General features: G+C 43.8%; 1 protein-coding gene across 1 annotated transcript in view; it reads left to right on the top strand.

Annotated features, from left to right (window-relative positions):
• Positions 1-12,578, top strand: part of ATXN7 (ataxin 7) — a 130,365-nt gene that overhangs the window by 71,328 nt on the left and 46,459 nt on the right. The window contains 1 exon segment of the mRNA XM_079934236.1: positions 8,033-8,137. Within this exon segment, the coding sequence (XP_079790362.1) occupies positions 8,033-8,137 (105 nt within the window).

Here is a 12,578-nt window from a genome sequence, read left to right on the forward strand (position 1 = left end):
CTGCTTTAAACTGAGTGGTCAGGCAAGGTCTTTCAGTGGAATGTAAGCTGTAATCTGGAACCAGCCAGACAAAGCATTCTGTACAGAGGGAGCAGAATTAGCAAAGGGCCTGAGGTGGGAAAGTGGTTGGCCTGTGTGCGTAACTGTCGAGGAGATGGAATTCTGGCATGGATGAGGAGTGGCTGTGTCTTACGGTTGCAGAGATCAGGCAGGGTCTTTCTAAGCACTGATTTTCATTCTGACTGCATTGGAGTACTCTACGTGGTAAACTAAGGGTTTAATCAGACTAGGTGACATTTATGATTTAAAAACATCACTGTTTTTATTTTTTAATTTTAAAAATTTATTTATTTATTTTTGGCTGCATTGGGTCTTCGTTGCTGCGCGCGGGCTTTCTCTAGTTGCGGCGAGCGGGGTCTACTCTGTTGCGGTGCGCGGGCTTCTCATTGCGGTGCACAGGCTCTAGACGCGGGCTTCACTAGTTGTGGCTCATGGACTCTAGTGCGCAGGCTCAGTAGTTGTGGCGCACTGGCTTAGTTGCTCCGTGGCACGTGGGATCTTCTCGGACCAGGGATCGAACCTGTGTCCCCTGCCTTGGCAGGCAGATTCTTAAGCACTGTGCCCCCAGGGAAGTCCCTAAAAACACCACTATTTAAATGCGTATGGGTGGGGGAGTTGGAATAGGCGGAGGGGAGAATAGCCACTATTTAGGTCAAAGACCAGAGGACAGTGATCTGGAAGATGATTTTAAAAATGGCTCATGTTTACAAAGTACTTTGCATTGTTCTAAACATTTTACATCTGTTTGTTAGTTCTTCCTACAACCAGTGAGGTAGGTACTGTCACTTTTCCCATTTATAGATGAGGAAACTGAGGTAAAGGCTACCAAGCGGCAAGGCTGGGATTTGAATGCAGCCAGTGTGGTTCTGGTGGCTGTGCCTTTAACTGCCAGGCTCTATTGCCTTAGCAAGCTAAGTTCTTCCATCTGTGTGTCTCCCATCATGCATTAGCTCGCCACATTAGCTACAGTGAGCAAGGAACAAACTGCAGCCCATCTTTGGCTTTCTCCCCTCTCCCTCACCCCCGATCCATGGTCTCCCCATCTCTTTGCAGAGCTCTCCAGAGCATGTCTTCAGTCTGGTCTCTTCCATCTTCATCACATAGGCACTTCCTGTCTCACTCTGACTTCTGCATCAGCCCTTGGGGACCAGCCCACTACCCCCTTACCTCGGTAGATCCACACGCATGCCAGAGTGACCTTTTGTATCATGTGGCTGCCTTCCTTAAAACTGTGGGTTCTCCCAGGCTTGCGGGGTGGAGCTTAAACTCCGAAACTTGAGCCTTGACCCTCTGCAGGGGAGCACCAGCAAGTCTCTGTCCGCCTCTCCCCTGCCTTTCATTGCTTACAGGGAGGAGTGTGTGGTCAGCAGCAGGGGCAGAGACCACTTGAAGGTTAAGCTCACATTATAAAATAGTTGCCATTTGGTGTATATATCGATCTTCTGCGACTTTAATCAGAACTGGGGCCCTTGCAGCAGAACACGTCTAGTGTGTGTATATTGTGTGTTTTTGTTTATTTTGCTAACACTGAGTGTTTACTATGTGTTCAGCATGGAATGCTCTCCACGGAGTAGTTTATTTCATCCTCACAACAGCACTGTGAAATGTAGGTCCTGTTCTCTGTATTTTACAGATGTGGAAACTGAAGTTAATAACTTAACTGTGTTCACATAGCTAGTAAGGGAAAGATTAGGGACTTGAATCTCAGTAGTCTGACTCCAGAACTGTTCCTAGTTACTGCACTGCACACACTAGCAGAAGAGAATTTGCCAGTGTGCACATTTGAGAAGCAGACCCTGCAACACAAATTTTACCAGAAACCGCCCCCAGGAATGGGATCATGTGTTCAAGGGAAACCTTCTCACCCTTGAACTTTTATCTCACTGGATACCCAGTTTTAGTGGGTGACTGTATGTCTTTACATGACATAAAGGCGCAATTATACCCTTGACTTATGGTGGCACCACAGGGACTTCATCTAATACTTTAGTTACTCTCCACCCAATAGTATTAGTACATCCATTTGCTGCTTCCTGTCCATCAAGTTAGGCATTGTTAGGCACTGCCACTAGAGCAGAAAACAAGACAGATGTGGAACTTAGTCTAGTGGGAGGAGATTAAGGCTCACACAGTTAGATGGATAGTTACGAACAGGGCATGGTGCTGTGTGGCAAGGCTAAGTCAGTGCTCTGAGAGCAGATAATGGGGCCCTGACTAGCCAAGTCTGAAGGAAGCGACATTGAAGCTGAGACCAAATGAAGTAAAGTAACAAGCCAGGTCAAGATCTGGAGGAAGGGAGTTCAAACAGAGGGAACAGCAAGCACCATGGTGCTGTGACAGGAGAGAGCATGGTGTGCACCAGGGACAAAATGAAGGCCAGAGGGGCCAGGTGCAGGGTGCCAGCGTGGAGAGAGCCTTGTCAGGGGTCTTAGTTTTTATCCTAAGAGCAAGTGGAAGCTACGGGAGAGTTCCAGATGTCAGTCATTACTTCACCGTCACATAATCTTGAGTTCACTTCTCAGACTGTGCTAGGCAAGGCGAGGAGTCTGCCGTCAGACAGGGCTGCAGAGGCATCAATTACCATTCAAACATCATAAGTCAGTGAGTGAAGGACTGTGATGGAGATATGAATGGTATGAGTAAGAGCACAGCTCTGGTCGAATGGCGGGAATTCCAGAAAGAAGAGAGAAGAGCTTTCTGTGCTGTAGGAACAGTTGTGTCCAAAAGGTAGGATTGCAGAGAACAGGGCAGGTTCTGAGAAGACCCACACAGTCTTGAGCTTAGAGCAGGTTGACTCAGCCTGGAGAGATGGGAGGAGAAAAGAGTGCTAGGGCCTTGCTTACAGAGAGGTAGGTCAGGGGTCCAAGTACCACTTTGAAGCCAGCAGAGGTCTCCAAGGAGAGGAATGGCTTTATTACTTTGTAGGTTGGTGGCTTTGGCAGCAGAGTGGAGGAGGCTGAAGAGGGAAGCAACTCAGACCCTATTAGGAGCTCTGTACCGGTGTGTGGAGGCCACCAGGCTCTGACCGCGGGCACTGGCAGTGGGAGCAGCATGGAGGAGGCAGATTCTGGCAGCTTCTGGGAGAATGTTGGGAAATGCCTGGGCTTCTGAGCCCAGCAGACCTGGGTTCAAATCTTGACTCTGCCACTCACTAGCTTGTGAGATCTCAGTGTCTGTGTGCCTTAGTTTCCTGAGCAATACAGTGGGCGTGCATGACTCCTACCTTACAGGCCGTTGGGGGACATTGATTGAGCACTTCCTGGGGCCTTCTAAGGCTTTGCGTGTATTAGCTCTCTTACTCTTTCTACCCTGGGAGGTGCCTGGTGAATTAGGTACTGTGATCGTCAATATTTGACACATGAAGAGACTGAAGTTCAAAGAGGTTATAGAACTTGCCCGAGATCACATTGGATTCGGGGTGCTGGGGAGTGGCCCACACTGTTAGCCACTCTGCTTAAAATACCTGTGACAGAGAATAACTAACTGGGGAGGAGCTGGAGACAGCCCTTTGAAGAGATGACAGCTGAGCTGAGACCTGATGTGTGAGAATGCCCCAGGCATCTTGTGAAGAGCAGGGGCAGAGCCTGGCAGAGAAAAAGCTTTCCAAGGAGAGAATGGAGATCAGTGTGCCTGGAGCAGAGTGAGCCAAAGAGAGGGGAGCAGGGACTCAGGGGACAGGGAGTGAAGGGCGGAGGACAGACCGCTGGTGTATCCCATAACCTTGGGGGTTGTGGTAAAGGCTTGGATTTTATTCCGAGAGGAGTGGGAAGTCACTTGGGAAGTTTTAATGGTATTTACGTGATCTGTTGGAGGATTTCGAAGAATCACTCTGGCAGTCGTGTGGAAGGGATTGTCAACCATGTGGGAGACTTTCTTCCACAGTCCATAGGAAAGGTGCTGGTGACAGGCTTTACAGTGGCGGGCTGGACACTGGAGAGAAATGGACAGAGGTGTTAGAGGAGAGCTGATCGGACCTGCTGGTGGCCTGGGTGTGATGAGGGAAAGAAGAGTCGGGGTGTTGTGTGGGTTTTTAGTTTGAGAAGATGAGCAGAGTCATTTACCCAAAAGGGGGAAGATTTTGGGGGGCAGGGAACAGGGCAGGGTGGAAGGCAAAGCTCTCTTGGACGTGCTTGTTTGATTTGAGATGTATGAAAGACATCCAGATGGCAGTGTCTTAATAGGGAGGGAGTTGGATTTGTGAGTCTAGACAGAGCTCGGGAGCCGTCTGGGCTAGAGATAGAAATGTGGGAGTCATTGGCATGTAGAAGTTTGGGTGCGTGGGAGAAGGGAGACGCACAGGGTACTGCAAAGGTGAAATGCTTTGCTACGGTGCTCAAGTTTTGCTGTTGGGCACAGGCCTCAAAATGGGGAGGGCAGCACCAAAGTAACTGTTCAGGACAGGCTTTGGCCAGAGGGCCTTCAGTCTGCATGGGACTGTGAAGGTTCTGCACACATGTGCTCATGTGTCCATGTGCTTAAACCCAGTCCTTCCTACGCTGCTGGCCTGGGGTCTCCAAAATACATGACGGCCTTGGTGTGGGTGCCGGGCCACTCACTGATTGGAAGGTTAGGGTGACCTGAAACCTGAGAAAGATTTAGGGCTTACACATGATAAAATCCATTCTTTCAAATTAGGTCAGAGTCCATGGGGTCAAGTACAGTTTTAAAACTTTCATTGTATTTCATATAATGGTTTAAGTTGTATATTTAAAGAAAATTTTGTAAACTTTTTTAAAAATTCAGTAGGAACTCATTTTAACTCAATAGGAACTCTGTTTTCCGTCATAAATGAAGCTTTTCCCTTCTTGCATTTGGGCAACTTCCATGTGTTAATTTGTAGATGGGCTGATTGTGAACTTACACTTGGAAAGTATTCAGAAACATACATACTGTCGCTCAGAAAAATTATTTCATTTTCTCTGTTACCACAACATTCCACACGCTGTTCCTGTTGCTAAGGCCTCTGGAATGTCCTAATTCAGAAAAAGGATATAAACTCCTTTTTTTCCCCCAAAGAAGACATTTTATTTAAATTATTTTGTATCCTTTAGCTTACGTCCAAATATGGATATCTGAAAGTAAAGAATTCAGAAAGCTAAAATTAAAGTTGCTTTAGGTTCTCCGAACAGGAACTTGATTTCATAGGGTAGCATGAAGTGCGTTTAAATGTACCATGTTTTTTTCCACAGGGATTGTGTATGTGTGTGTGGGGGGGGGGGGTGGGTGTGCGTGGAATTGAGGTCACAGATGGTGCAAAAACCTCAGTTTGAGTCCTGGTTGTACTTTTTTGCTGGGTGAAATTAGACAAGTTCTTGTCTCCATCGGTAAAATGAAGATTATATTGAAGGATAAACCTTATGAAAAGTGCTTAGCTGAGAACCTGGCACAGAGTGGTCTCTCAGAGAATGCCAACTGTTTATCATTATGATTATCATCTTTATTGTCATCAATTGCAAATAATTATAAGTTATTGAGGAAATTGAACCTTTTTACAGAAGTATAAATTCTTGGTCCCTCACAGAATGACCCCTACTCACTTAGTTTTATTAGTATTTCTGAGTCTCACAAAAGGATCAAAGGAATCAGAACAAAAAAAGAACAGTTTTCTACATAAACATCATTGTGGCCAGTTAAATTTTTATTATTTGCAAGGATTTATACAGTTTTTAATTTTTTACAATTGGCTTATTTATAAAGGGGTGGGAAGCTAGTCCCCAGCAATATCTGGTATCTGGCAAAGTGACATATTTTAAACAGCATGGCTTGTAATAGAGTGCTGTGAGAAATCACACAAACCAGGCACATTGCCGAGGCCTAAGTCTAAACTGAGACCACTTAATTTAATACTTTAACTACTGTTTAATTAATAAAACTGATCAAGTTGATTTCATGAATGAAACTGTTGATTTGATGTGTATAGGCATTTCATACTTTTCAGCTGTAAGTTATGAATGTTTTGCCATTTCTGTAATTCATACTTAATTGTCCTGTGTCAGAATGATTTAGCATAGGGATATATGGAACTTAAAGTAAACTACTTTAAATTTTTATTTTTAAAACTGAAATGTTGGGACTTTCCTGACAGTCTGGTGGTTAAGACTCTGCGCTTCCAATGCAGGGGGGAGTGGGTTCAATCCCTGATTGGGGAACTAAGATCTTACGTGCCACGGGGCATGGCCAAAAAAAGAAAGAAAAAAGGAAATGTCATGTCAAACTGTAGCCATTGAAAATGGCTTATTACTTGTTGATCATTGCATGGATATAACCTTTCCCCTTCTCCCACATGTACTATTTTTAACTCAATGTGGGCATGCTTTCCAGGAAAATAGCACATTGTTTGGCTCTTATTTTTCGTGAAATTGTTAAGCTTAGTCACAGAAGTCAGCAGTCTGTTAGAAACTTCTTCTGTTGTCTTATCAGTTTATTCCGTCAAAGGTGTTCAGCCCTGACATTCAACTTGTTGGAGTTGGAATCTGGAAGGAATTTCTAGAAATCATATTCCTTCGGTCTTCAAGGGACCAAATTCAACCCATTGTTGTGAGTCAGAATCAAATCTCAGCTATTGACTTAGACAAAGTAGTTCACCTTTCTGTGAATCAGTTTACTCCTCTCCAGAGCAGGGTTATAATGGTATCTACCCAAGTAGTTGTGAGGATAAAATGAGATCGGAGCACGTAGAACCTGCTCAGTGCTGCTGCTGCATCCCGGAATCCTGTTGGTCCCTGGTATATTTCAGGTTCACAGCTAGCTATCTGTGCAGTTCAGTGTAATAGAAACTGTTTAAGAAAATCTGACCTATAGCTGTGTGTAGATATTATTAGATCCCTAATTTGACATTTTAGAGATTATCATCACTTTACATCACCTCGGGGCATTTTCTGTTTCCTTTAAAACCACCAAGCCCACCCAAGCTGGAGAAAGTGTGAAATTAAATCTTAACAGGAAAGAAAGCAGATGCTAATCAGCTTTTTGGATCTTTCTTCCCTCTTTAAACTTGGTATTTGGTCTACTAAAATATTTGCCTAATTGAAATGTGCTAATTATCCATTCATTGCAGATGTTCTAAATAGTGCTTATAGTGTAAAATGCCAAGTCTGAAATATTTAAAAGATTTAGATTCTGGATTTGAACTGTTAGCTCTGTTCCCTGGATTGTTACTAATAATTAATTGTCCAGTTAGGACTTTTTAGTTAACCATATATTACCAGGTATCAAGTTACTGTACTTCGTTTTCACGTATATGCAGATAGTCTAGTTTTACATTTGTATTTTAATTAACTTCTTAGTACAAAAAAAATCCAACTTGTATCTTGCCCTATTCTGGTAACTGAACTGAGATTAATGTGTGAAATGTTGTGCTTGTACTGAGGTTCTTTCTGTCCAGTGGCATCAGTGTGCAAGCAAAGGACTAGAGGTTAGTTGTGACCTGAAGAAAAAAAAGTACGAAAATCATTTTCTTTGTATTACATGCTGACAAAACCAGCAGTTTTACTCTTCAGTGAAACCTCTGCTTCCTTTCTTAATGGTTGCATAGAACGCAGAGACCAGATGGCTGGAATAGAATGCATAGTTAACCAAACAAAACCATTAGATGCTACAGCTTTGTGAATTGCTAGGCATTTTATGTGGTTGCAGATTCTTCCTCATAACCCTTGGTAGAGTTCATCTAAAGTTGCTTTATTGTGTGAATGTATTCATTGTTCGCATTTTAAAAGATTTGTCTGGTTTACCTCATACTAATGATTTCTCGTGCATTTTATTTTAACACTTTATAACGGTGTTTCTGTAAGCCTGATTTGATTTCTCTGTTTTAATAGTCATGGTGTGTCACATCAGTTACTTTTAAACTGGAACAACTTTTATCCTGTGTACTTTATCATAAGGCAGCTCCTTTAGAAAGTGTTGCCACCCCAGATGGTTTCATATTAACAGGAACCACATGAGTGAGTGATGCTCTCTTTCTTTATTGCAGACATGCCAATATTTGGTCTCTGTCCAGCCCACGATGATTTCTACTTGGTGGTGTGTAACGACTGTAATCAGGTTGTCAAACCGCAGGCATTTCAATCACATTATGGTAAGTGCTTAACCATTTAAAAATCATTATTAGAGGGTAAGAGGTAGAGCAGTATTAAACCAGTGACAGCATGGGTAGGCTATAATACCCCTCCCCCTGTCAGGAAGTAGGTTTTCTAATTCATTGAATGGGTTAATGCCTATCAGATGTTGGGTATTTTCTGAATTTTCTTGAAAGGGATGTGCATTTTCTGATTTTTATTAAAATTAGGGAAAAAGTGTACTTTATAAAATCTTTGTTGAAATATTGCATCAGTGTAGTAAAAGGTTTGTTTCCTTCTAGATCCCACGGTTGTGAATTCAGTGGTTGGTAAAATTATATATACACACACAGAGTATAGAGGCATGGCTTTTTTAAAGGAAATGTGATTTTGAAATGTCCAAGTTCAGTAGTTCTAAATGTATCTTGATGTTGTAATTTGTGAATGTGATGAAGCTATGCTATCTTGCCCCATCAAAATGCGCATGTACTTAGAATGAAGCATTGTGACTTCAGGAGTTTCATGAACCTCTGAGCTGTCCCTGTTCTTTTAGGCTCCAAGCCTGTTGTTATCTGATGTCAATCATGTGAGAATCCAAATAAGCTTGTTTTTCCATTGTCATAATGCTGCCTAAAGTGTTTTAAAAAAATTCCGATCATAAAACTTAATTTTATATCCAGTTAGATTCAGTAACAACTCGAAAGTATTTGAGTGCCCACCTTGTTTCAGGCATTGGGGATGTGGTATCATTCCTACCTCCGTGGAGTTTAAAATCTAGCTGGAGAGAAAGGCAAAACTAACGAGACACATTTTTTTAAATGACTGCAAGTTGTTTTGTCATTGTCCTCATGACTACAAATGCAAGCTTGAGACAGGGAAGAACAACAGGGTCTTTCTGTAATAGCGTGTTCAAGCAAAGCCTCTAAGGAGGTGACCCTGGGGACCTGAGCCCTAAGTGATGAGAGGGAGCCACCCATGTGGCGATCTGGAATAAAAGCATTTGATACAGAGGGTAGAGCCGGTGCCCAGACTTGAAGAAGGCTAGTGAAGTTGGTGAGGGAAGTAGAGACTTGGGAAGTCAGACCTTTTGAACCAGGACCCTGTTCATGTACAGGCTTGTAGGCCAGAGGAAGAAGCCGCTTGGGGGCATTGGAAAGTTTATGTAAGGGAGTAACACAGGACCACCTCACTGGTTGACTTGCTGAGTGTAGACTGTGGGAGAAGGGTAGAAGCAGGGAGAATGGTTCAGAGGTGAAGATGATAATAGACTAAGGCTAAGTGGGGGAGTAGAGCTGGGGACACAGCCTAGCTAGCTTTGAACCTACAGGGCTTTCTGTCGGGCTGGATGCAGTTGTAAGAGTCAGTGTCATAATCAACATCCCACCTCTTACCCCAAGGAATCTTTTTTGTAATTATAAAAAGTTCTTTGAGTTTGTGGTTCTCAGTGAGGCCTGGGAGTAGGCACCAGAGTGAGTACAAAGCTGAATAAGATACTGTCTCCTTGCTGAAGACTCTTAAGTGGCCAGTATCAGAAAAGGCAGTTAGTTGCCAAGTATTTTGGAGTTAAGGATTCTGAAGCCAGACTAGACTGGATTTAAATCTAAACTTGCAAGAACCATAGGTTAATTCTTTGTCTTGAGCAAGTTTTTCCAACCTTGGCTTCCTTTGTTATAATGTGGGGACAGTAATAGCAACCTCACTGGTTTCCAGAGAGGATGAAATGAAACAGCATGGTGAAGCCCCTCATGCAGTGCCTGACAGTTGATAGGTATGAGAGAGAAAAAAGGGTACAGCCGTAGATACAGGAGGATGTGGCGAAAGTCATAAAACAGTCCAAGTTCTTAAGAATAAGGAGGGGCACAGATTGCTTCTCGCACAGTAACTCAGAGCAGGCTTCTTAAAGGAAACAGCCTTCACATTAGGCTATTCGGAAGAGCAGAATGGATTGTTTTTCCCATGTGCACATTTTTTCCCGTCAATTTTTAGGTGTGTAATACATACATGTCCATTGTGGAAAATGCAGAAAATACTTTAAAAAAATCAACTATAATACCCTAAAGTTGGAAGTGTTTTGATGGATGGACAGGGCTGCCACATACAGCTGCACAGCTTGTGCACTGAACAGCCATGTTTGGTGGCTCCAGGTTGGCAGCAGGGATGATGGGAGCAAGTGCAGAGGCAGGAAATTCCAGGCTGTCTGGAATGTACTCCACGGAGTCTCCATTGGCCGGAGCTGGTGTACCCATGTGTGGAAAAGCTGTGTGCAAAGGCAGGCTGGGGCTGCTCAGAGAGACTCAGTGCCATCAGACACCCCTGGCCTTGATATGTCGGTGGGGACCTATTGCAGGTTTTTTAGCACCTGAGTGATGTGACTTAGTGATGCTCTAGAGAATGGGCAAAGTGGATTAGAAAGGAGTGTGAAAACAGCTGCTGTTTGTACCAAGGCACACTTAAAGGTGTTACCTCTTGCAGGACTTCCTGAGGCAGAAGGGGGCCCTCTTGGTCCCCTCTTCCAGAAGCACTTCACTCAGTTACATACAGCACGTTTCATGGAGATGATTTTATTTCTCTCCCTCTGTCTCTCTCATAGAATGTCTGTGTATTGGGGGCGGGGTGTGGGTGAGGGGAGGGAGTGTCTTAAAATCATATTTCTGCTCTTTTTATCTACCAATATGTAGCATACACAGTGTCTGCTAATAAGGTACTTGTTCAGTGACAAAGCAATCGTGGTAACTTCCAAAGTAGAAGAAGGTGTGGTGTGAATGCAGGATTTACATACATAATCCAGTGCCTTTTGTCAGCCAGGCAGGAAATGCAACTGATAAAGGCCCCTGGGTGGGGACTTTGGACCCTCTTGTGGCAAGGGAAATTTAAAGCTGTAAGAAAGAAGAGAGTCTGGCAGAAGGATGAGGGTCAGGTGCTGAGAGAGGGATTCAGCTGGGAAGTGTAGAAGGAGGTCCCTCTTTGGGAGCAGCAGCCAAGGAGAAGGCTGATGGAAAAAACAGGAGGTTGGGAGATGGATAGTTGTGTGGGCTTGGGGGCAACTCCACGCAGTGGAGGAAGGCACCATGTGATGGCTCTCGGCTGGTTTGGGAGTAACATCTTACTCACCTAGAAAGGAGAGGCAGTCAGGGGACCAGGACCAAGAACCATTCCCAATGTTGCCAGTGTCTCTTCTGTGTTTGGGGTGAGGGGCTGTAACAGGAAGAAGTATTTGGAACCCGTTCTTCTTTGTTGTCATTCCAGAAGGCTTATCACTACATGTTTGTTTTCCAGAGTTAACACCAAAAGACCAAAAATGTTTTTGAAATTGAAGAAATTTCTGCAATCTGTTTATGACTATATTAGGAAGAACTCATACCTGCTAAAGGAGAGATTCTACTGTCTTATCTTTTTTTTTTTTGCGGTACGCGGGCCTCTCACTGTTGTGGCCTCTCCCGTTGCGGAGCACAGGCTCCGGACGCGCAGGCTCAGCGGCCATGGCTCACGGGCTCAGCCGCTCCGCGGCATGTGGGATCTTCCCAGACCGGGGCACGAACCCGTGTCTCCTGCCATCGGCAGGCGGACTCTCAACCACTGCGCCACCAGGGAAGCCCTGTCTTATCTTTTGATGAAATTGGTGAAAATGTGTGGGTGGGCAGTCTTCTGTGAATTCATGTATTACTGATATTCATCTGTGACTTTTATGAACAAATGAGCAGTTGCTACAAAATTCAGCAGGCGGTTCCTTTAAAACCACTGCTGCCTGGCAGTGACAGGGAGGGAGCTACAATGGCAGCAAGGCTTATAACTCAGTTCATGTTGGTGGTAAATGTTATTCTGAATTGGTGAGGAGGTTATTACCCATAGTAGCGAGAGACCTACAGACATACCTCACTTGTGCTTTGATTTATTGTTCTTCGCAGATAGTGCATCTTTTACAAATTGAAAGTTGGGGGCAACCCAGCATCAAGCACATTTGTTGGTGCCGTTTTTCCAGTAGCATTTGCTGGCTTCATGTCTCTGTGTCACATTTTGGGAATTCTTGAAACATTTCATACTTTTTCTTTGTTACTATGTTTGTTATCATGATCTTTGATCAGTGATTATTGTTGGGACTACAACTTGCTAAAGGCTCAGATGATGGTTAGCATTTTTTAGAAATAAAGGGTTTTTTTTTAAATAAAGTATTTTTAAATTAAGGTATATACATTCTTTCAAGTCATAATGCTATTGCACACTTAATGGGCTACGGTATAGTGTAAACATAACTAAGTATTGGGAAACCAAAGAATTCGTGTGACCTGCTTTATTGCGATATTCACTTTATTGCGGTGGTCTTGAACCACACCTGCAGTGTACTATCTGTGGAGTGTGCCAGTACTCCTTTGCTAGCCGAGCTGCCTCTTTGGGAGTTGACTATTAAGCAGGATTTCCACTGGAGCAATGATGGTGAGTGATTGTAGTGTCATTTTGGCATTT

Source organism: Stenella coeruleoalba, assembly GCF_951394435.1.
Source record: "Stenella coeruleoalba genome assembly, chromosome: 10".
NCBI lineage: Eukaryota > Metazoa > Chordata > Mammalia > Artiodactyla > Delphinidae > Stenella > Stenella coeruleoalba.